General features: G+C 41.5%; 2 protein-coding genes across 7 annotated transcripts in view; both read right to left on the minus strand.

The window, feature by feature from the left end:
• si:ch73-40i7.5 (amyloid-beta A4 precursor protein-binding family A member 3) overlaps positions 1-11,274 on the minus strand; it is a 37,706-nt gene extending 26,432 nt beyond the window's left edge. The window contains exons 1-2 of one of the 4 annotated variants that reach the window (XM_061883447.1): positions 11,226-11,274; positions 762-1,656 (exon numbers count right to left, since the gene is read on the minus strand). In XM_061883447.1, the coding sequence (XP_061739431.1) occupies positions 762-1,643 (882 nt within the window). In that variant the 5' untranslated portion in view covers positions 1,644-1,656; positions 11,226-11,274. Of the gene's footprint in view, positions 1-761; positions 1,681-6,312; positions 6,496-7,599; positions 7,859-11,225 lie in introns of those variants that run through there. The other 3 variants (XM_061883445.1, XM_061883448.1, XM_061883446.1) reach the window with 3 other exon arrangements.
• A 3,700-nt stretch (positions 11,275-14,974) lies between these two features.
• abca7 (ATP-binding cassette, sub-family A (ABC1), member 7) overlaps positions 14,975-23,977 on the minus strand; it is a 110,181-nt gene continuing 101,178 nt past the window's right edge. For all 3 annotated transcript variants that reach the window (XM_061883442.1, XM_061883443.1, XM_061883441.1), the window contains one exon: positions 14,975-17,912. In XM_061883442.1, the coding sequence (XP_061739426.1) occupies positions 17,556-17,912 (357 nt within the window). In that variant the 3' untranslated portion in view covers positions 14,975-17,555. The remainder of the gene's footprint in view (positions 17,913-23,977) is intronic.

The raw sequence follows: 23,977 nt of genomic DNA on the forward strand, positions 1-23,977 counted from the left end.
TGTTGCTGAATCTTTTGCAATTTGTTCAATTAATAATGGAGACTATAAAGAACAATGCTGTTGGTGGAAAGCGGTGGATTGCAACTGCCTTTAGCAACCGAAATACAGTCGGTGTTTCTTTATTTGTGGTGAAGCTTTAACACAGAGCGGTCAAGCTAACATGTTTCTCTATGTCAACCAGCAAGTTTTTGGATGGGAAAATTGTGATATTAAGTCGGCTCTTACCGGAGACATCAGCGGAGCTTCCATTCTGCGGGTAAGATATTTTCCAGAATTATCCTAGTAAATGTGTCTAATAACATCTGAATCGCTCCCACTGTAATCGCCTTTTTTTCCCCCTAGTCCTTCACTCTAAATTTCCTCATCCACGAATATTTCATCCTTGCTCAAATTATTGGGGAAATTGTCGCTTTCTCGGTCCGAATATCTCTTGCTGCTGGAGGCTATGATTATAAACAATGTGGGGATGTGAGGAGCCCTACAACCCGTGACATCACGCGCACATCGTCTGCTACTTCCGGTAAAGGCAAGACTTTTTTATTAGCGACCAAAAGTTGCTAACTTTATCGTCGATGTTCTCTACTAAATCCTTTCAGCAAAAATATGGCAATATCGCGAAATGATCAAGTATGACACATAGAATGGACTTGCTATCCCCGTTTAAATGAGAAAATCTCATTTCAGTAGGCCTTTAACTGCCCAGCCCTACTTCAAAGCTACTGAAAATGATTTTTCCCTCTATTTTGATTTATTGTACCAACCTCATCACTTTCTGCTGCAGCAGCTTCCTTCCCTGGAGCCTCTTCTCCCAGTTTCATCCACACCTGCTCAGGTAACTCATCTTCAGGGAGCGAGCCATCGGAATCACCCCGTTGTCTCTGCTCTTGACCATTGCCATTATGACCCCAAAACCTGGAGACGTCGTCCTGGTTGTAGGATATGGAAACAACAGCATCCACTTCCCCTGTGTGAGGGAGGCAGCCAGAATGAGGTGGAGTGTTAATGGCTGTGCACTGCAGCAGTCCCAGTACGTCTCTCTGGTGTCTTTCCGAAAAGAGCAACCCGGTGGTTTCAGTGCTATCTTCTGTTAAGGGTGGTGATGAAGAGCATGCCTCAAGATCGGATTGTTGATGTCCATCAAAGCAAGGCAGTGTTTCGGGATTCGGCTTATGCTCTTCTTCGGTCATCTGTAGTTGGCTGAGCAGGGTTTGGATACAAGTGTGGTCTTCATCGCCCTGTGTTCGATTAGCAGCCTCCTCCTCCACATCTGCGGATGTTTTCTCCTCAAGGGTATCGCCATCTTCCTCAACATCATCCACTTCCAGCTCATCATGTACCTGGTTGGAATCTGACGAAACCAGAGTGCGAGATGCGTCAGCATCACCTGAGCTGGCCTCTTCTTCATTTCCAGTAGGAGTGAGGAAGCTGGAGTCTTCGGGATCTTCTGCGGAGCCCGCCTCAGTGGAGGAATCTGACTTCCAGTCTAAAGGAGGAGGTTCCATCAGGTGGTACACATCCAAATCCTCCACCTGAGAATCTGCAGTCACCTCATATTCGATCTCGGCATCCTTGGACTCTACATCAACAGATGTGTTTGAAATTGCATGAGCTGACCCATCTGCAGAACTGTAGTCAACATCCATTTTGACACAAAGCCTGTAGAGGTCAGAAAGTGGAACTCTGAGAAAATAGAACACAAAAAAATTGCCAATTCCACACGAATAAAGATGATGCTGCTTCTATCGACATTGTAAAACATGTCAAGTTTTGATAAATATGATTTATCATGATATGATAAATACCGTATTTCCTTGAATTGCCGTAGGGCATATAGTATGCACATGCCTTGAATTACTGCCGGATCAAACTTGCTTCGCAAAATAATTAGCGCATGCTTAGTATTACCGCCTAGTCACACTCGTGACGTCACAAGTGACACTTCCCCTGTCATCATTTTCAAAATGGAGGAGGCTGATTTCAATACCGGTAATTTGAAATCGCATAAAGGGAAGAAGATTAAGAGTTTTTCAGTAGGATTTAAGGTCCAAGCTTACATCCCACTCAATTTTTTACTGCATGCCTTAAGTAAGTGCCGCAGTGAGAAGAGGTTTTAAAATAATTAGCGCATGCTTACTTTTACTGCATGCCTTTGGTAAGCGCAGGAGTGAGAAGAGGTTTTAAATTAATTAGCGCCCCGGCAGCAATTTAAGTAAATACGGTAGCTTTATAGCCAAAAACTCTATGCACATTTTTATGGCAACCGGTCACTTCTGCAGTATGATTACTACCGTGATCATAATCCGCTGCAGGTTTTTGCCTGTTCTATTTTGATTGACTGAATTACCCCATGAACGCAATTATGTTTTTCTCTCTGCTAAATCTCTCTTTAGTGGTGAGTCAACATGTCCTTTGAAATAGCTTAAGCTCAGTTTAGCAGTGTCGCGACAACGTCCATTCAAAAGCCCAACGAGATAATTGCAGATTTTAGTATCACTTCAAACGCCATCATTATGACAGATTTACGACCATATTTCTAAAACGACCATCTATTTTCTACCGCTTATACCCTTTCGGGTCGCGCTGGTATCTATCTCAGCTACAATCGGGTGGAAGGCGGGGTACACCCTGGACAAGTCGCCATCTCATCGCAGGGCCAACACAGATAGACAGACAACAATCACGCTCACATTCACACACGAGGGCAAATTTAGTGTTGCAAATCAACCTATCCCCAGGTGCATGTCATTGGAAGTGGGAAGAAGCTGGAGTACCAGGAGAGAACCCACGCAGTCACGGGTAGGACACGCAAACTTCAGTTTATATTGTAGCCAAATATTTTCCTCAAAGAAAGAAAAATAGTTTTTTCTGAATTTTTGCCCATTTATTTTGTTTTGTTTGTGGCATAGCAGTTTTGAACTGGCTTCACGGTGGTATGTAGATACCAAACACTTTTCTTTCCCTATACACATACATCTTTTTTTACCTTTTAATATAAACTTTGGACATTTTCTGTAATATAAACACATGACTATTGAACATATTGGCTTGAATTCAACTTGTAAAATACTATTATCATAAGATATTATAATAATCGCACTTCAGCTACATTTTTGTTGGTATTCCTGTGCACACATTATGGCCTTCATAGCTCTACTTTTGGTCACCAAGAGTAATTCAGTGAACTCTTTTAATTGGTTCTAGAGCTGGCCCTGGTAAATACATTTCCGGGCTATAGGACTGAGTTTATTTGCTTTTGTTTCTCTGGAAGGACAGAATAAACGTTTTGTGGTTTGCTTTATTACTGCCTCCCTTGACACGTGATTATGCACAAATTCTCGAGACCCCCGTAAAAGTCTGCGCTATTCCACTGCACGACGGAACCAAAAAAAAGAACAACGTTGGGGATCCGCATTCAGTGGAAATTCAGTGTACCACATGGTTTCATATCATTCATCAATGTTTATCAACATTTGTCCTGTTAAACCGAGGTTGTCGTAGTGGTTTGTGTTGTGGTTTGTGCAGCCCTTTGAGACACTAGTGATTTAGGGCTATGTAAGTAAACATTAAATTGATTGTTTGATTGATAAACTGGAAGTAGGTTAGATATAGTTATTGAATATGATTAAAATCAACAGTAAGACTAGATGAGGCAATTCCTGAAGGAATTGCGTGTGAATGCTTCAAAGCGGAATCCTGGATTTTTTTTAGAATTGTTGAAGTAGAGCACACAATTCCCAAACAGGTTGAAGATTTTGAAGTTGGAATCAGATGAAAAATGTGCGAGTTGTGGAACTTTGAAGAATGTCACATTGATTTCAATGTGAATTTCCAAAAATCTGGGAAGTTCTTCAAAAGCGGGATTTTTTTCTGAAAATGGTAAAAAAAAATTGAATAATCTGAATTAGTTGAAATGGTTGAAGTTGGAATTTTTCAAATCGGTTGAGAAATGTTGATGTAGTAACATGTGGAATTGACAAATGGTATTACGGAATTCCTGGAATTTCAAGATAGCCGGGAATTTTTCCAGTTCAAAAAACAACTTTGTTTTTTGTCCTGATAAGAGGAATGTTTGGACGGTGGAACGGTTGAAGTGGGTTGAAAAATGTGGAAGGAGTAGTCACCAGAAAAAAGGGTGGCAATAGGGATTTGGAAAACCAGGAATTCTGGAAAATCCTGGATTTTTTTTTAACTTTGAAAAAAATTAGTTTAAATTCCCAGGACGGTGCAATGTGTTGAAGGTGGAATGGTTTGAATCGGTTGAAAAATGTGGAAGTTTGAAAAATGGTCAATTCATTTTGAATGGGAAAAATGTCCCGGAAAACCGGGAATTCTGGGAATTTTTGGAGTTTGTCAAGGAAAAAGCCGACGATTGCCAAATAGGCTGAACAGTTTGAAGTTGCAACTGTTTGAATCGGGTTAGAGCGCGCCAAAATATGGAGAAGAAGAGGTTGAAGAAGTTTGATAAATAGATTAATTTTGGTGTAGAAAACCATATGTGAATGCTTTGGAACATTCACACAATAATACATTTTGGGTTAATATTTGAGTGAGCACCGGACTCCTATGAACTTGAAAAGTTGGGTCCCGAAGTCAAAAAGGTTAAGAACCCCTGCCCTAGCATGTTACACGAGCATACTTGCCAACCCTCCCGGATTTTCTGGGAGACTCCCGAAATTCAGCGCCTCTCCCGAAAACTTCCCGGGATAAATTTTGTCCCGAAAATCACCCGAAATTCAGGCGTAGCTGGAGGCCACGCCCCCTCCAGCTCCATGCGGACCTGAGTGACGTTTGGACAGCCTGTTTTCACGTCCGCTTTCCCACAATATAAACTGAGAGCCTGCCCAATGACGTTATAACTGTAGAATGGTCGAGGGCGAGTTCTCGGTTTCTTATGTGGGTTTATTGATAGGCAGTTTCATTAACGTCGATGTGAAGTAATGGGAACCTCGGATAAGTAAATAATTCATAATTACATTGATTTTGATTCAATATTATGTTTTGAGCAATGACAGTTTGAAAGAAAAAAAACAGATTTGTTTTATTAGTCAACATTGCAAATTTTTAAAAATTACATTTCCCCTTTAAGCTTTTTTATTTCACTTTTGTTATGTTTTAGTTCATTTTAATAGTATTTTTAGAATGTGCCGTGGGCTTTTAAAACATTAGCTGTGGGCCACAAATGGCTTCTTTGGCACACTTTTGACACCCCTGCTATAGATAATAAAAAAAATAAATCTGATAAATCTATCGCGTTTATCATAACACACAGTCACCATCTCTGCTTCAGTAAACAATGACAGTGATGACGTCACTGTCAGCGATGCTAACTTGCCAGACACTTCTTTAAAAGACTCCTTTTGAACACTCCTCGCACATTAACGCTTCAAAAGGCAAACAACTGCCCCGTTTTTGACTTGCAAAGTATGTTTTTGAGGTGGAGGAGTCTGCTCAGTTGCTGGTTAGCTTGAAGCTAACAGCTAGCCTGTCTCCATCCTCGAACGATGTGGATCCAGCGGGAGATCAATCAATCAATCAATCAATGTTTATTTATATAGCCCCAAATCACAAATGTCTCAAAGGACTGCACAAATCATTACGACTACAACATCCTCGGAAGAACCCACAAAAGGGCAAGGAAAACTCACACCCAGTGGGCAGAGAGAATTCACATCCAGTGGGACGCCAGTGACAATGCTGACTATGAGAAACCTTGGAGAGGACCTCAGATGTGGGCAACCCCCACTCTCTAGGGGACCGAAAGCAATGGATGTCGAGCGGGTCTAACATGATACTGTGAAAGTTCAATCCATAGTGGCTCCAACACAGCCGCGCGAGTTCAGTTCAAGCGGATCCAAGACAGCAGCGAGAGTCCCGTCCACAGGAAACCATCTCAAGCGGATCAGCAGCGTAGAGATGTCCTCAACCGATACAGGCGAGCGGTCCATCCTGGGTCCCGACGAGCGGTCCATCCTGGGTCTCGACTCTGGACAGCCAGTACTTCATCCATGGTCATCGGACCGGACCCCCTCCACAAGGGAGGGGGGGACATAGGAGAAAGAAAAGAAGCGGCAGATCAACTGGTCTAAAAAGGAGGTCTATTTAAAGGCTAGAGTATACAGATGAGTTTTAAGGTGAGACTTAAATGCTTCTACTGAGGTAGCATCTCGAACTGTTACCGGGAGGGCATTCCAGAGTACTGGAGCCCGAACGGAAAACGCTCTATAGCCCGCAGATAAAAGTGAAGTTTCCATGGACTCACAAATATTTAAATAACCCATTTACTGGAGTTAAAAATGTTGTCTTTACACTCACCTTAGTGTTTAACAAGAAGTCTATTTCCTTTTCCCGGCAAAACTCGAACCAACACTTCCTGTCAATAGCGTCATTTCCCTAACTTCCCTGGAAGTCCCCCCCGGCCAAAGCCATTGGCTAACACCCCGTAGCCAGCCGCAACAATATTTACAGCTAGATTCACCAACTCGAGTATTTCATATATATATATATATATATATATATATATATATATATATATATATATATATATATATATATATATATATATATATATATATATATATATATATATATATATATATATATATATATATATATATACAAACGGTAACTTAGCCCTGGACCTACATTGAAAATACACGCAACCCTAATTCAAAATGCCGGATATTTGACGCATTTAAAAAAAAAACGCCCGGACACCGCCACAAAAGAGGACATGTCCGGGGAAAAGAGGACGTATGGTCAGCTTACCCTAAATGCATATGTGACAGAAACATCTACGGCAGGGGTCACCAACCTTTTTGAAACCAAGAGCTACTTCTTGGGTATTGATTAATGCGAAAGGCTACCAGTTTGATATCCACTTAAATAAATTGCCAGAAATAGCCAATTTGCTCAATTTACCTTTACCTCTTTGTTATTAATAATTAATGATATTTGTCTTTGTGGAAACACTGATCATGTTAATGATTTCTCCCAATAAATATTTTTGATGTCATGTTTTAAATAGGTTAAAATCCAATCTGCACTTTTCTAGCTGTAAATATACTCCTTCCCTCTTAACCACGCCCCACACACCCAAACCCCGAAATCGGAGGTCTCAAGGTTGGCAAATATGTACACGAGTAAGATTAAAAACTGAATTGGGGCCGAAAGCAAAATCTTGTTTCGGGCCACGAAAAGCAGAAGGCCACCCCTGTTCACGAACAAAATCTAGTTTAGGGCCACGAAAAGCTTAAGGCCGCCCCTGTTCATAGCTTTTTAGTTAAACATTACATGACCCATACTCAAGATAAGGGCTCAAGGAAAGCAGCCCAAAGTACATAACGGAAAACTGCATGGACGTAGTAATTCGTACATAAAAAGTCTGCCATTAGATGTGAATTTAACATTAAAATGTTTTTTAACTTTCAAATGCAGTTCCTTTTAAGGCCATTAAAAAAACCACAGCAGCAGCTGGTAAACACACTGATTGGCAGAAAAAAGTTTACAGAGTACTTTAAATAGAAGTTACAGATTAACAAATTGAAATATTTGAACGGAATAATTAAAACTATAGAATAATTGTAAGGACGCTTATCTGACCTCGATTTCTTTGTGTTCACACGGGTATTCCTTGAGGTGCCACGACATAAAAATAGACGTGCGCCGAGGTCCTGTCCAAAAAGGAATTTTATGTGTCATACTAACAGCGGAACTTCCATTGAATGTAACCGTTTCACGCCGTTTCAGGTTCGAACCCCTAAACCTAACGCTTAAAGCGTTTCTCCATTTTTTGGTAGCTTGCAGGCTAATCAGCTGTATTTTGCTGGCTGTGGCTATAATTTTGGTGCGTTCAGGGGTTGTAGGTTTTCCAACACTCCCTCCCAAAAGAAAACTAAGTACACCAAATTAGGGCTTTTTAATGCATTTAAATTGAATAATATGTGTTCAAAGAACTCATTAATAGTCGTTATTAGCAATAAAACTCGTTATTCTCTATTTTAGCGACGTTGATCTATTTCAGAGTTGATCCATCCGGTATTTTGTGAACGCAACAGTCGCTGACAAACCTGGACGTCACCAGCATGAAATCAGCCCTGCTCAGTCGAGCAAGAACATACCGATCTATTTATTGTAACATATCCATCCATCCACCCATTTCCTACTGCTTATTCCCTTTGGAGTCGCGGGGGTCGCTGGTGCCTATCTCAGCTTCAATCGGGCGGAAGGTGGGGTACACCCTGGACAAGTCGCCACCTCATCACAGGGCCAACACAGACAACATTCACACTCACATTCACACACTAGGGACAATTTAGTGTTGCCAATCAACCTATCCCCAGGTGTATGTCTTTTATTTATGTTTTTTTTTTTTTTGTGTGTCCTGTCCAGCTTCTCAGGCAAATCATATAGTTGATGTAGATGCCCATATCGGCTGTTTAGATTTACTTCACAAAAGAGAAATGTAGGATACTTCTCTTGTTGCTTTATTTGAATTTGACTTTATTAAATGTATTTATATTATTATTTGGTGCGGCCGGGCCGGAGCAGGAGGGGATGGAAAGAGAAGAAAAGGAAAAAAGAGGGGGAAATCGTGGGAATAAGAGGAGGATTAGACAGAGACAAAAACAACAACAGCAAACACAACAACAAAAACAACAACAATAGAATAACACCAGCACATACGATATGTACAAATATGATCATAAAAGTGATAGCAGAGAAGCAGTTAGCGAAATAAATAATAATATAGAAATGACAATGAGCATTTTTACACTACAACTGGAGCAATACAAATACCAATAGAAAAAGCGCTATTGATCATGAACAATACCGGGGGGCCGGGTCGCAGGGGTGCTGGTGTCTATCTCAGCTACAATCGGGCGGAAGGCGGTGTACACACTGGACAAGTTGTTACCTCATCACAGGGCCAACACAGATAGACAGACAACATTCACACTCACATTCACAAACTAGGGCCAATTTAGTGTTGCCAATCAACCTATCCCCAGGTGCATGCCTTTGAAAGTGGGAGGAAGTTGGAGTACCCAGAGGGAATCCACGCAGTCACGGGGAGGACATGCAAACTCCCCACAGAAAGATCCCGAGCCCGGGATGGAACCCAGGACTACTCAGGATCTTCGTATTGTGAGGCAGACGCACCAACCCCTCTCCCACCGTGCTGCGTAACATAACCAACCCTTTCAAAATATATATATTTTTTTTATTTATTAGTATTTTTTTTTCTGTTGCCATTATATGTTGTGAAATACAAGACCAAAATACATATGTGAATCACCCACATTCAATTAAGACATTATAGATTCCATTTTCATTCCATTTGCACCTTTTCATAGACAAAAACAGCACTGCCACAATTTTACATTTTGCTTTGTGACACAAATGTGCTCCATTTGTTCTACCTTCCTGCCACAAAATGTACAACTAATGGCAAATAAATGATCAGAGGAATTTTGTAAATATAGTTAATTCCTCAGTTAAACACTTTGAGAAAAATAAACAGGTGAAAAGCAACTGCAAGTGAAGTATGACAATTAGAGCCCAAATTCAACCCTTAAGGAGCTGATTGAGCATTTAACATTTCACTTCAACAAACTACAGCAAATATCTTACCCCTCAGCACCACCATTATATCATTATTTCCACCCAAGACTAAATATTTGATTTATTAAAGCCTATATGTCACACATCAAACCACACCAACATCATCTTCAGTCAAATCAAATCAAACTTTATTTGTATAGCACAGGGGCGTCACTAGACCTAATACTCTACTGGGACACAAATAATTCATGTGAGCGTGCAAAGCGCGCAAGCAAAAACATTTTTAACACTTATCATAGAAAATACATAAATAGTGCTTTAAACTATAAAATCATATCAGATTGTGTTGTATGGATCTTTGATTAACCACCTGAAATTAACTAATGCATTTGACCTACTTGTGCACTTTTTTACTCCAGACTTCTAAACTGCTACTGGTAAAAGCAAAAAGGCAGAGCAATGAATCTTTCTCAAATATATATTGCAGTAATCATCTGCAAATTTAACATCTACAAAAGTAAAACAAAAAATAAATCACCCCTACATCTCTGGGTTATTTTATATTATTTAATTTCCATTTATGGCAATGTGGCGAATCCTATTTCAGATACACAAAACTATAAAATATACACAAAACAATAAAGCCACAGTAGTAGAATAAATGAACAACTGTTGTGTGTCTGCTCAGGGAATCATTTTCTGAGAAGTAAACTGTAACGTCTCGTTTTCATTTTTGCAAAGTGGTCAATCACTCTGGACAGACATGGAAATATTACAGTAACTGTTCTACAGTTGACCAGTGGTTCCCAACTGGTGGCTCGAGTCATAAAAGTGGATTGTGTGTCATTTTCAGTGAGTCGCAGTCAGATGTTTGCATGAAAAAAAAAAAAAAGTTTAGGGAGAAAAAAATCAAATTGTGGCAACAAAACGAGATATTTTTAGCCATTTTTCTAGTGACTATTAGTGAGTATTTTAGCAAAAGGCAAACTGACTAACAAGTTGGAGGAGGATTTAGGACAGACATGGAAATATATTTTTTAAAAATCTAAATGGGGCACCAAAACCCGATATTTTCAGCCATCTTTCTAAAAACAAATACAGAAATGTTACTATTTTTTCTGGAAACAAAACCAGATGCTTTAGCTGTAGTCATTTTTCTGGTGACAAAACAAGATTATTTTAGTCAAAGTCACACCGAGTAACAAGACAAGTCTACTGTGCTATATTTCTGTGAAATAAACTTGAATGATTTAAAAATTTGGCTCACGACTTGATATGGAAACATGTTTTTCTTCCTGAAGATAAACCATTTGAGAAGCACTCATGTCACACATGCTGACTCCAAATCATCATTGATGCAGAACCAGCAGACAATAACCAACATTATGTTTCATGTTCATTGGAAATTCCCCCGACAGCTCGTACAGCAAATGAATATGTTTGTCTTGATACAAGGAATAAGGTTAGCTAACTTAGCATCAACTTAAGACAATGATGTTGCCTAGCTAGCTAGGACTTCACTTACACCTCTCATTCCTGCTGCTTCTTCTCTGCTGCGGGCGAATAACTTTCTTAAATCCATCTAGGCGTTACAGTTTGAGTCAAATCAAAATCAAAATCAAAATAATGTAATTAACAAATTGTTGTTGGCTAACGTTACCTACCTCACGCAGTGATCTCATCCTCTCTCTCTCAACTGAAGTCTCGATCCACACGTGAATAAATTACCATATTAATTAGCCATGTACTCATCAGTCTCCTCTCGCGTGACCTGAAAAAACTTCACACCATAGATATCTTACATATACACTATATTGCCAAAAGTATTTGGCCACCTGCCTTTACTCACATATAAAGTTTACTCACATATAAAGTTAGTAATGATTTGTAAACTTGAAGTGGGATCCCATGGAATTGTCCATGTTTTGGTATCCTGGAGCATTTAAAGTTCCTTTCGCTGGAAATAAGGGCCAAAGCCCAACTCCTGAAAAACAACCCCACACCATATTTCCTCCTCCACCAAATTTCACACTCTACACAATGCAGTCCGAAATGTAGCGTTTTCCTGGCAACCTTCAAACCCAGACTGGTCCATCAGATTGCCAGTTGGAAAAGCGTGACTCATCAGTCCAGAGAAGGCGTCTCCACTGCTCTAGAGTCCTGTGGCGATGTGCTTTACACCACTGCATCCCACGCTTTGCATTGGACTTGGTGATGTATGGCTCAGATGCAGCTGTTCAGCCATGGAAACCCATTCCATGAAGCTCTCTGCGTACTGTACGTGGGCTAATTTGAAGGTCACATGAAGAGTGGAGCTCTGTAGCAACTGACTGTGCAAAAAGTTTTTTCACTATGTGCTTCAGCATCCGCGGCCTACCACTTGGTGCCTGACTTGCTGTTGTTCCCAAACTCTTCACTTTTCTATTAATAAAGTTGACTTTGGAATATTTAGGAGCAAGGAAATTTCATGACTGGATATCTGTTGCACAGGTGGCATCCTATGACAGTTCCACGCTGGAAATCGCTGAGAGCGGCCCATTTGCTGGCAAGTCAACAGAGGGTGTTGAGCATGGTTAGAAAGATAGTGACAGAAAATAGAACAAGGATGGACAATTCAACCCTAAACTCACTCCTTTCCTGCAAATTACATTTCACAGATGCTGCCCATACCTATGCTCCCTCAGAGGCTCCCTACTGGCTGCTAAGCATTGCATTTTCAAATACAACCATGAGTGTCATGTGTGTATATGTGTAAATAAATGAACACTGAAATTTAAGTATTTATTAAATTTAGTTTGGATCAGATTTTCTATATTTTGTTTAAAAAAAACACGAAGTGATATTTTGTCACAAAAATTAATGCATAAGAGCGCAAATTTCTGCGGACATTTCACATGCCTGTAAAAAAAACAATTGCAATCTCTAATGTGAACGCAATGTGACTCACATCCAAAGATGACGCCACACAAACATGGCTCCAATTGTAGTCGGTCTGTCATGGCGCATTTGTGGCAATTTCCAGGAATTATGCAGCTTGGTACGGCAGCTGCACCCGTTGCAGACAAAGAGAAGCTCCAGAGGGTGGTAAAGGTAGCATAGCGGCTCATCGGCTGCCCCCTCCCTGACAGACTTTACACCTCCCGCTGCCTCAGCAGAGCTACCAAGGACAGCTCCCACCCTGGCTTTGACCTGTTTGACCTGCTGCTCTCAGGAAGGCGCTACAGGGTCAACAGATCTAAGACAAACAGACTCAAGAACAGTTTTTTCCCTAAAAGCCATAACCATGGTGAACTCTTATAGGCACTGCTTTTATAGTTTATTTTCCACCCCACAGTCTGAATGCTTCTGTATATATGTCCATCCATCCATCCGTTTTCTACCGCTTGTTCCCTTTTGGGGTCGCGGGGGGCGCTGGCGCCTATCTCAGCTACAATCGGGCGGAAGGCGGGGTACACCCTGGACAAGTCGCCACCTCATCGTAGGGCCTCTGTATATATGTATATAGTATAATACTTAGGAACTGGTCAAGGAGGGACCCCGAGATGCAGAGACGGGAGGCAAGTTTGAATAACAAAATCAGTCCAAAAAGTGCAACAAAAAGCGATGGGGCAGAAAAGGCACACCATGTAAACTAACTGAAGCCAGTTCCACAGTGGTTGGCAGTGGGAAAGCCGGGACGCACAAGTGTGCAGGAAAAAGTTTCTACTGCCTCATGGAAGCTAGAAAATAAAACACAACAATGTTAAGAAATACACGAATGAGGAATGTAACATACCGGTCTGACGGAGCGAAGCTGGCACATGCACGTAGGAGGTGCTGGATCAAAAATTAACCCACAAGGACCAATTGTGGGTGAAAAGCTTATATACTCCTCAGTTGAAAATGGTTGCAGGTGTGTCTAGTGTCCGCCCCTCGCATGAGGCTAACGAGCTGAGGAAACAGATCACCACCAAAAGAGAAGGCAGGGAAATAAAAACATCACAATATTTCATATTCCAAACACATTCAGAACATTCTTTCTCAGGACTGGACTGTGCAGCTTACCTCCTTTCATTTCTTTTCTTTCCTTCTTATGTTTTGCATATTTATACTGTCGCACTGATACTGGAGTTGCTTTTAAACTCATTGTACCTGTCTATAGTGACAATAAAATGAATTTTATTCTATTCTAAACAAAGTCAACATTTCTGAACAGAATTATTGCAATCTTTGGCAGGCAGTCTGTGGGACATTTTCCTTCAAAGAGCGTGTTGGCGAGCAGTCGGAGAAGGAAGGAGTGGTGGAACATTGACTGGAGTTCTAAAAAATGTATTTTACCTGTTTTCTGCTCATTAGTCAACTATTAATTTTTGCAACTGTCTATAATGGCAAATAACTGATGACGCTCACCACTATTTGATGACGTTGGTCATACAAAAGAGGTCGACAAAATTCGGAAGTGCATAGTGTCAGGTTCAAACTCTGATGACATCTATTAAACGAGACAAGAAGCAAGGAATTACACAGAGACTGAATTCAATTTGGCTCAATTGAGGAGAAACGTCTGAGCTGTATTCTTGTACAGTCTCCAGCATGCTCTGGCGAAAGATTGTACGCCACCTCTTTTATTTGGACTTTCCTTGATTACATGGCAACAGCTGTTTCTAAGGGACGGGCGGGTCATACACAGCCATCGCCTTTGATTACAAAAGAGTTCAAAGAAGAGGTCGTAAAACAGTTCACAGAAAAGGTCGCCTTGAGGGGAGTCAGGCCCTGCTTCCTCTCCGGGGCGGTATAGCTCGGTTGGTAGAGCAGCCGTGCCAGCAACTTGAGGGTTGCAGGTTCGATCCCCGCTCCTGCCATCCTAGTCACTGCCGTTGTGTCCTTGGGCAAGACACTTTACCCACCTGCTCCCAGTGTCACCCACACTGGTTTAAATGTAACTTAGATATTGGGTTTCACTATGTAAAGCGCTTTGAGTCACTATAGAGAAAAAGGGCTGTATAAATATACTTAACTTCAATCTCCGCTTTTGTAGTTCTTGGGTCAATATCTTTCCGTGGATTACAATACATAAAAGTAACAGAACACCTTCCCATCCTACACGGTGGAGTTTTACAAGGCTTCTGCTTGGTAGGATTAAAGACAGCTTTTGTCTTCTCGCCGGGAATTCATTTCAACACAAAGTTTTGAGATAACTTAGATAAAATTATTCTAACACATAGTTTACAATGACATGAAAAAAACGGATACAGATCGCACATGGGCAAATAAATGGGAATTGACGTGCAGTGTGAACGAGGCCTTAAGAGAGACAAAGGGAGTCTAGACCCAAATGCAACTTTTGGTGTCGAGCCACCTGTCAAAAGTTTCACCCTCGTCAATATTGCAGAAGTCTTCTGAGTTTAAATGAGGACACTTTTAAAAACGTATAGTCGGTATAGTTTTTTTTTTATTAAATACATGGAATTTGATAGACTGGACAAAAGAAAATGGCTACAAGAAAACCCTGAAGACAAAATTCGCACATGCTCACTGGGAAACTTTTAACCACACCTGAGCACACTTTCAAATGTTCAAACTTCAGAAGTAACACAAGTAAAACATTATGTAATGAGTGAAAGAGAGTCTATGTAACCTTGGCAACCTGTGTACCACACTGTTAGAATAGTCTATTCGTTTGTTTGTTCCACATTTCATTTGACTTAAATTCACCTAATAAAACATTTAAGAGTGGTCACTTTAGCTTGTGTTGTATCCATCTTTGGCTACTTCAAGGATGCTTGCAAGTTGCTTTTTTAATTTAGTTTAGTCTTACATATTGAGGAGTGTTGCACTAGGATAAATGAGATTTGAGCTGTCAAAGACAGGAATGATTTAGCTACACATCCTCATTTCCCCCCAAAAATACTGTACATCCCCAATGACTAAACTTTAAACACACAACACATGTCCAATAAAGAGGATGAAGACTCATTCTTGCTCTTGATTGACCGACTTGACTGGATTTGCAAGAGTGAGACCATCGCTCTACCATTTATCTGTGACCACTTTTAATACTTTTTGTTCCATCTTCCAGTGGACTTGACCTTTAGACTGTTCAAGAAAAGAACCATGGTTTACTCCAACAATGTATTGGTCAGAGGACAAACCGTAAAATAAATAAGTATAATAAATACTAGAATAATGCCCTGTCCAACATTTAAATAGGACGTACAGCGTACATGTAGACGAGGTAAACAACCATGCTTCAAGTGCAACTATGTAACAGCTTACAAGAACATTCAGTGGAAAACATTCTGGTAGTTTTTGTGATTTCTTTTCCTTCACATTTGTATTTCCAGCAACTCATCAAGGGCTCTATTCCATACTATTCACTGTGTAATTGAAAAATGTTTGTGATTCTGGCAGTGCGCCTTCATAAGTAAACCTGTCAAATATGACCATATATGTATGTATGTGTGTGTGTATATATATATATATATATATATATATATATATATATATATTTATATATATATACACACATATATATATATATAGTATACATACATACATTCATATATATATATATATATATTTATATATATGTATAATATAAATGTATACACATATATACATATATACACATGTATATAAACATATAGATACATATATATATAATGCATATACATTTACAGATATACATATATACATGTTATATTTACATATACATACACGCATATATATAATATATATATATATATATATACTGTATGTCTATATATGTATGTAAATGTCATGTACTTTACAGGCCAAAAGTTTGGACACACCTTGTTCAATACGTTTTCTTTATTTTCATGACTATTTATACTTTAGATTGTCACTGAAGGCATCAAAACTATGAATGAACACATGTGGAGTTAAAGTGCCTTTGATTGTCGCGCGCACGCACGCACGCGCGCGCGCACACACACACACACACACACACACACACACACACACACACACACACACACACACACACACACACACACACACACACACACACACACACACACACACACACACACACACACACACACACACACACACACACACACACACACACACACACACACACACACACACACACACACACACACACACACACACACACACACACACACACACACACACACACACACACAAATTATGGAGTGAAATGTGATCTAACTGAAAACATGTTTCATATTCTAGTTTCTTCAAAAAGCCCCACTTTGCTCTGATTACTGCTTTGCACACTCTTAGCATTCTCTCAATGGGCTTCAAGCACACCTGTGAAGTGAAAACCATATCATGTGACTACCTCTTGAAGCTCATCAGAGAATGCCAAGAGTGTGCAAAGCAGTAGTCAGAGCAAAGTGTGGCTTTTTGAAGAAACAAGAATATGAAACATGTTTTCAGTTATTTCACCTTTTTTTGTTTTTTGTTAAGTACATAACTCAACATGTGCTCATTCATAGTTTTGATGCCTTCAGTGACAATCTGCAATGTAAATAGTCATGAAAATAAAGACAACGCATTGAATGAGGTGTGCCCAAACATTTGGCCTGATTTATATATATATATATATATATATATATATACACATACATACATACATAAGTGATTATTATATATACTGATTATTTTTCCTATCCAGCCAGGGAGAAGCTGCATACACACACTATATCACCATGGTGGCACGCGTTGCCATGACAACCACTGCCTGGATGAATACTGATTGCTTGACTTACCAGTAATGTCTAAATAGGTGCCTCCACCTTAAGGCGACGTCACAACGTAGCCAGACTGCAAAACCCTGCTAAAAGAGGCATCCAAAACTGCGTGAAAGCTCACGCCAAAATGCATGAACCGTATCATTTCATCACACGCATGTCCAACGTTGTAACATTTACAAGTCAGAAAAAATGACGTCCATCGTAAGTCCTCTTTACCTTCCAATTGAACATTGATGTATAGAACATAGAGCTACTAATTGGATTGGGACAATGTCACAGTGGGGTCTCCACTGTGCTGGGGCCCACTATGAAGAGAGCAGAAGGATCTCTGTGACTCACCGCTCCTTGACTGCCGCCGCCCCCACCACCATCATCATCATCATCATCACTACCACTCGAGCATTGGCTGCTTTCATCGCTTAGAACTTTGGATGTTTTCACTTTCCCCCCTTTTTCTTTGTCAGGGGAGGTTGTCACTGGCTGCAGTGGCATTGAAGGCGGGGTTTGGACGGTGCGAGGGTTATTGTGAGTGTTTGGGGTGGTCGGGTTGGTGAGATCTTCTCCGTTACTGCTGATCACCTCCATGAGCAGGTCATCGTCAGTCTGCGCCTTTGCAAAGTTGACAAAGACCTAAATAATGGAAAATATGTTGGTATATTTAACTGGAATTTTTAGAAGGGTTTATTGACCAGTAAAATGTGCTGTCAACTTTTGAATTGACTTGAACAGAATAGATAGAGAAACAACATCAGTAAAGGCCCAACTTTCATACCAACTCCAGTGTTTTTCCAAATATACAGTGGGGCAAAAAAGTATTTAGTCAGCCGCCGATTGGCAAGTTCTCCCACTTAAAATGATGACAGAGGTCTGTAATTTTCACCATAGGTACACTTCAACTGTGAAAGACAGAATGTGAAAAAAAATCCAGGAATTCACATTGTAGGAATTTTAAAGAATTTATTTATTTTATGGTGTTCTTGGGATGCAACTCAGTATTCTTCTTCCTCCAAACACGACAAGTTGAGTCTATACCAAAGTGAATACATGGATGATACAGCAGAGGATTGGGAGAATGTCATGTGGTCAGAAGAAACAAAAATATAACTTTTTGGTATAAACTCAACTCATTGTGTTTGGAGGAACAAGAATGCTTAATTGCATCCCAAGAACACCACACCTACTGTGAAGCATGGGGGTGGAAACATCATGCTTTGGGTTCTGTTTTTCTGCTAAGGGTGCAGGACGATTGATCCGTGTTAAGGAAAGAATGAATGGGGCCATGTATCGTGAGATTTTGAGCCAAAACCTCCTTCCAACAGTGAGAGCTTTGAATGGTTGACCAAATACTTATTTTCCACCATAATTTACAAATAAATTCTTTAAAATTCCTACAACGTGAATTCCTGGACTTTTTTTTTACCCATTCTGTCTCTCACAATTGAAGTGTACCCAAGATGAAAATTACAGACCTCTTTCATCATTTTAAGTGGGAGAACTTGCACAATCCAGCCATCATCTTCCGCTTATCCGAGGTCGGGTCGCGGGGGCAACAGCCTAAGCAGGGAAACCCAGACTTCCCTCTCCCCAGCCACTTCGTCTAGCTCTTCCCGGGGGATCCCGAGGCGTTCCCAGGCCAGCCGAGAGACATAGTCTTCCCAACGTGTCCTGGGTCTTCCCCGTGGCCTCCTACCGGTTGGACGTGCCCTAAACACCTCCCTAGGGAGGCGTTCGGGTGGCATCCTGACCAGATGCCCGAACCACCTCATCTGGCTCCTCTCGATGTGAAGGAGCAGCGGCTTTACTTTGAGTTCCTCCTGAATGGCAGAGCTTCTCACCCTATCTCTAAGGGAGAGCCCCGCCACACGACGGAGGAAACTCATTTCGGCCGCTTGTACCCGTGATCGTATCCTTTCGGTCATGACCCAAAGCTCATGACCATAGGTGAGGATGGGAACGTAGATCGACCGGTAAATTGAGAGCTTTGCCTTCCGGCTCAGCTCCTTCTTCACCACAACGGATCGGCACAACGTCCGCATTACTGAAGACGCCGCACCGATCCGCCTGTCGATCTCACGATCCACTCTTCCCTCACTCGTGAACAAGACTCCTAGGTACTTGAACTCCTCCACTTGGGGCAGGGTCTCCTCCCCAACCCGGAGATGGCCTTCCACCCTTTTCCGGGCGAGAACCATGGACTTGGACTTGGAGGTGCTGATTCTCATTCCGGTCGCTTCACACTCGGCTGCGAACCGATCCAGCGAGAGCTGAAGATCCCGGTCACATGAAGCCATCAGGACCACATCATCTGCAAAAAGCAGAGACCTAATCCTGCGGTTACCAAACCGGAACCCCTCAACGCCTTGACTGCGCCTAGAAATTCTGTCCATAAAAGTTATGAACAGAATCGGTGACAAAGGACAGCCTTGGCGGAGTCCAACCCTCACTGGAAATGTGTTCGACTTACTGCCGGCAATGCGGACCAAGCTCTGGCACTGATCGTACAGGGAGCGGACCGCCACAATAAGACAGTCCGATACCCCATACTCTCTGAGCACTCCCCACAGGACTTCCCGAGGGACACAGTCGAATGCCTTCTCCAAGTCCACAAAGCACATGTAGACTGGTTGGGCAAACTCCCATGCACCCTCAAGAACCCTGCCGAGAGTATAGAGCTGGTCCACAGTTCCACGACCAGGACGAAAACCACACTCTTCCTCCTGAATCCGAGGTTCGACTATCCGGCGTAGCCTCCTCTCCAGTACACCTGAATAAACCTTACCGGGAAGGCTGAGGAGTGTGATCCCACGATAGTTGGAACACACCCTCCGGTCCCCCTTCTTAAAGAGGAACCACCACCCCGGTCTGCCAATCCAGAGGTACCGCCCCCGATGTCCACGCGATGCTGCAAAGTCTTGTCAACCAAGACAGCCCCACAGCATCCAGAGCCTTAAGGAACTCCGGGCGGATCTCGTCCACCCCTGGGGCCTTGCCACCGAGGAGCTTTTTAACTACCTCAGCCCCAGAAATAGAGTCCACCACAGATTCCCCAGGCACCACTTCCTCAAAGGAAGACGTGTTGGTGGGATTGAGGAGGTCTTCGAAGTATTCCCTCCACCGATCTACAACATCCGCAGTCGAAGTCAGCAGAACACCATCTGCACCATACACGGTGTTGATAGTGCACTGCTTCCCCTTCCTGAGGCGGCGGACGGTGGTCCAGAATCGCTTCGAAGCCGTCCGGAAGTCGTTTTCCATGGCTTCCCCGAACTCCTCCCATGTCCGAGTTTTTGCCTCCGCGACCGCTGAAGCTGCACACCGCTTGGCCTGTCGGTATCTGTCCACTACCTCCGGAGTCCTATGAGCCAAAAGGACCCGATAGGACTCCTTCTTCAGCTTGACGGCATCCCTCACCGCTGGTGTCCACCAAAGGGTTTTAGGATTGCCGCCCAGACAGGCACCAACTACCTTGCGGCCACAGCTCCGATCTGCCGCCTCGACAATAGAGGTGCGGAACATGGTCCACTCGGACTCAATGTCCAGCACCTCCCTCGTGACATGTTCAAAGTTCTTCAGGAGGTGGGAATTGAAACTTTGTCTGACAGGAGACTCTGCCATACGTTCCCAGCAGACCCTCACAACGTGTTTGGGCCTGCCAGGTCTGTCCGGCATCCTCCCCTACCATCGCAGCCAACTCCCCACCAGGTGGTGATCGGTAGAAAGCTCCGCCCCTCTCTTCACCCGAGTGTCCAAAACTATGTTTCAAAATTACATTTTCATTTTGTTCGTGTTTTCTCCTTTTAAACCATTCAATTAAGTGTTTTTTTCATCATTTATTCTCTACAAAAAACCTTCCGTAAAAGGAAAAAAATGTATGACGGAATGACAGACAGAAATACCCATTTTTTAAAAATATATAGATTTATTTTCTAAAGGTAAATTGAGCAAGTTGGCTATTTGTGGCAATTTATTTAAGTGTGTATCAAACTGGTGGCCCTTCGCATTAATCAGTACCCAAGAAGTAGTTCTTGGTTTCAAAAAGTTTGGTGACCCCTGCTCTATATTAATCACTGCACAATTATTTGTTAGCCTTTCACATATTACTTAAAGGGAAAGTACCAATGACGGTCACACACACACTAGGTGTGGTGAAATTTGTCCTCTGCATTCGACCCGTCACCCTTGTTCACCCCCTGGGAGGTGAGGGGAGCAGTGAGCAGCAGCAGTGGCCTCGCCCGGGAATAATTTTTGGGGATTTAAACCCCAATTCCAACCCTTGATGCTGAGTGTCATGCAGGGAGGTAATGACTTCCAGTTTTATAGTCTTTGGTATGACTCGGCCGGGGTTTGAACTCACAACCTACCGATCTCAGGGCGGACACTCTACCCACAAATGGTTAAGACTGCTGCCTCTCACTCAGTAATACTGGTACTTATTTATATTTTAGTTAATTTCTAATATTTATTCTTTATATTGAAGAAGCGTGCAAAGTCTACCGAGTCCAATTCCTTGTGTTTAACAAACTGTACTTTGCCACTGATGTAAGGACCTGAGCCGTTAAGAAGTTGATAATCTCACATTAGTTATTATTTTCATGTATTCTGTATCATTTCCTGTTCATTGCTCCTATTTTTCGTCCCACTTCCAGTTTGCTTCGATTTTCTACCACTCCTGTGCACTACCATGAGCTAATGCAACAACATTTTGTTCTTATCTGTACTTTAAAGTTCAAATTTGAATGACAATAAAAGGAAGTCTAAGTCTAAGTCTATACCTGACTGGCAATCAAGACACACCTGTTCCTTGTTGCCAATCAGGATGCTTTATATGCCAGTTGTTGCTTTTTTGCTTTGCGTCTATGAGGTTTTCGGCAACCGTTTGTGCCTTTCTGTGCACTCCCGAGCTAGTCACCCTGTTGTGCACTTTTTTTTGTTTTTGTGTGCACGCCCATGCTGCACTAGTTTCCTTTCTGCACTAGTTTTGATTTTTGTTATTTAATTCAATATTACTTATTTAAATATTTCATCGGCCAAAACATTTTTTTTTTAAGGGGGCGCACAAAGTCAAAAACGTGAGTGCATGGATTACTTTTTTAAAACAAGTTTTTAATCTACAATTAAAAGAATGACAAAACCTGGACATTTTTTTAATGAATTTAAGGGGATTAGACTTGTAGATGACGGCTTCGGTGGTTTTATTCCTGAATATCCAAATTTAGGAGGGGGGGGGGATTCTGTTGTTCTGTTGTGTTACGGTGCAGATGTTCTCCCAAAATGTGTGTCATTCTTGTTTGATGTGGGTTCACAGTGTGGAGCATATCTGTAACAGTGTTAAAGTTGTTTATACGGCCACCCTCAGTGTGACCTGTGTGGCTGTTGATCAAGTATGGCTTGCATTCTTATGTTACAGTATAGAAGCCGCATATATTATGTGACTGTTCCGGTACACTGTTTGTATGAAAGAAAAGCAGACGTGACGAGGATGTTAAACATAGTGCCTTTAAGGCAAGCCCCCAATATTGTTATCCGTGTGGAAATCAGGAGAAATTCGGGAGAAAGGTTGCCCCGGGAGATTTTTGGGACAGGCACTGAAATTCGGGAGTCTCCCGGGAAAATCGGGAGGGTTGACAATAATTCTCCCAACAGAAGAATGATAAACAAAAATATTTTCACAATTGGGAAACTTCTTGTTTGCAGACAGAAAAATATTGTATATAATAAGTGTATATAATAAGAGATGTGAAGTCACACTAGGAAGCAGCGACCACTCTGAGGGAGTGGAGAGACAGCCAAAGCTAAGATTGGTCAAACTCTCAAAAGACTATTTGTCCGCACACAATAATCTTGACGCTATATATTTAAAGGAGACATGATAAACACAATCAATGTATCTGCCCAACACATCTGCTGTATGTGAGATCCAAAGCAGGTTTTAACGCGCCTTCCTCCTACAATAAATACCAGACGGTTTACATTTTAGACTATTTGAAGACAGCCCTAGACATTACCATAATTTTATTTGCAACTTATTTTGATTATTTTACCTTTTAATCTCCACAGGTGTATTTGAAGGGGTGACCAGTTAGTATATTGACAATCACTACAATTATATTTCTGTAATGCCATTTCTTGTCTGATGTATTAATTGTATTTTTATTCTATTTTATAATGCATTTTTTGCAACAAACGATATATTTTGTGTAAAACTAATTTCTAATAAGTGATGTGTCTCTTCGTGCACAAAAAAACCCCTAAGACTGAATACATTTGCACTGTTAAAGCAATCATTTTGTTGGATTAATTGTAAATAACTTCTCATTTTTATTCAAATATGATTGTTTGCTTATGCGTTGTGTTAGACAAGCTGAAGAGAAATGAAACTTGGTGTCAGATTGAACTTAGGTTGACCTACCAACTTTAAAGATGAGTTTGCAGATGAGACAGAGCAACACTGGAAGTTACTGTATCTTCTGTATTTGCATGTGTTATGTTCTCACCACAGGTGTTAGGTTTCCAACAGAGCTGCAAATATCCACTCCTCCCTTAGTGCAGCTGTGTGTGTGTGTGTGTGTGTGTGTGTGTGTTTGTAATGCAGGGCAACCTGAATTAATTAAAAGGCGAGGGGAGTGGAGAAAGGTTTCAGAGTGAATTGGAGCTTGTAACTGACAAACTTTCTCCAGCTCACTCTCCTCGTACGA

This window comes from Nerophis ophidion, linkage group LG22 (assembly GCF_033978795.1).
Source record: "Nerophis ophidion isolate RoL-2023_Sa linkage group LG22, RoL_Noph_v1.0, whole genome shotgun sequence".
NCBI classification, from domain to species: domain Eukaryota; kingdom Metazoa; phylum Chordata; class Actinopteri; order Syngnathiformes; family Syngnathidae; genus Nerophis; species Nerophis ophidion.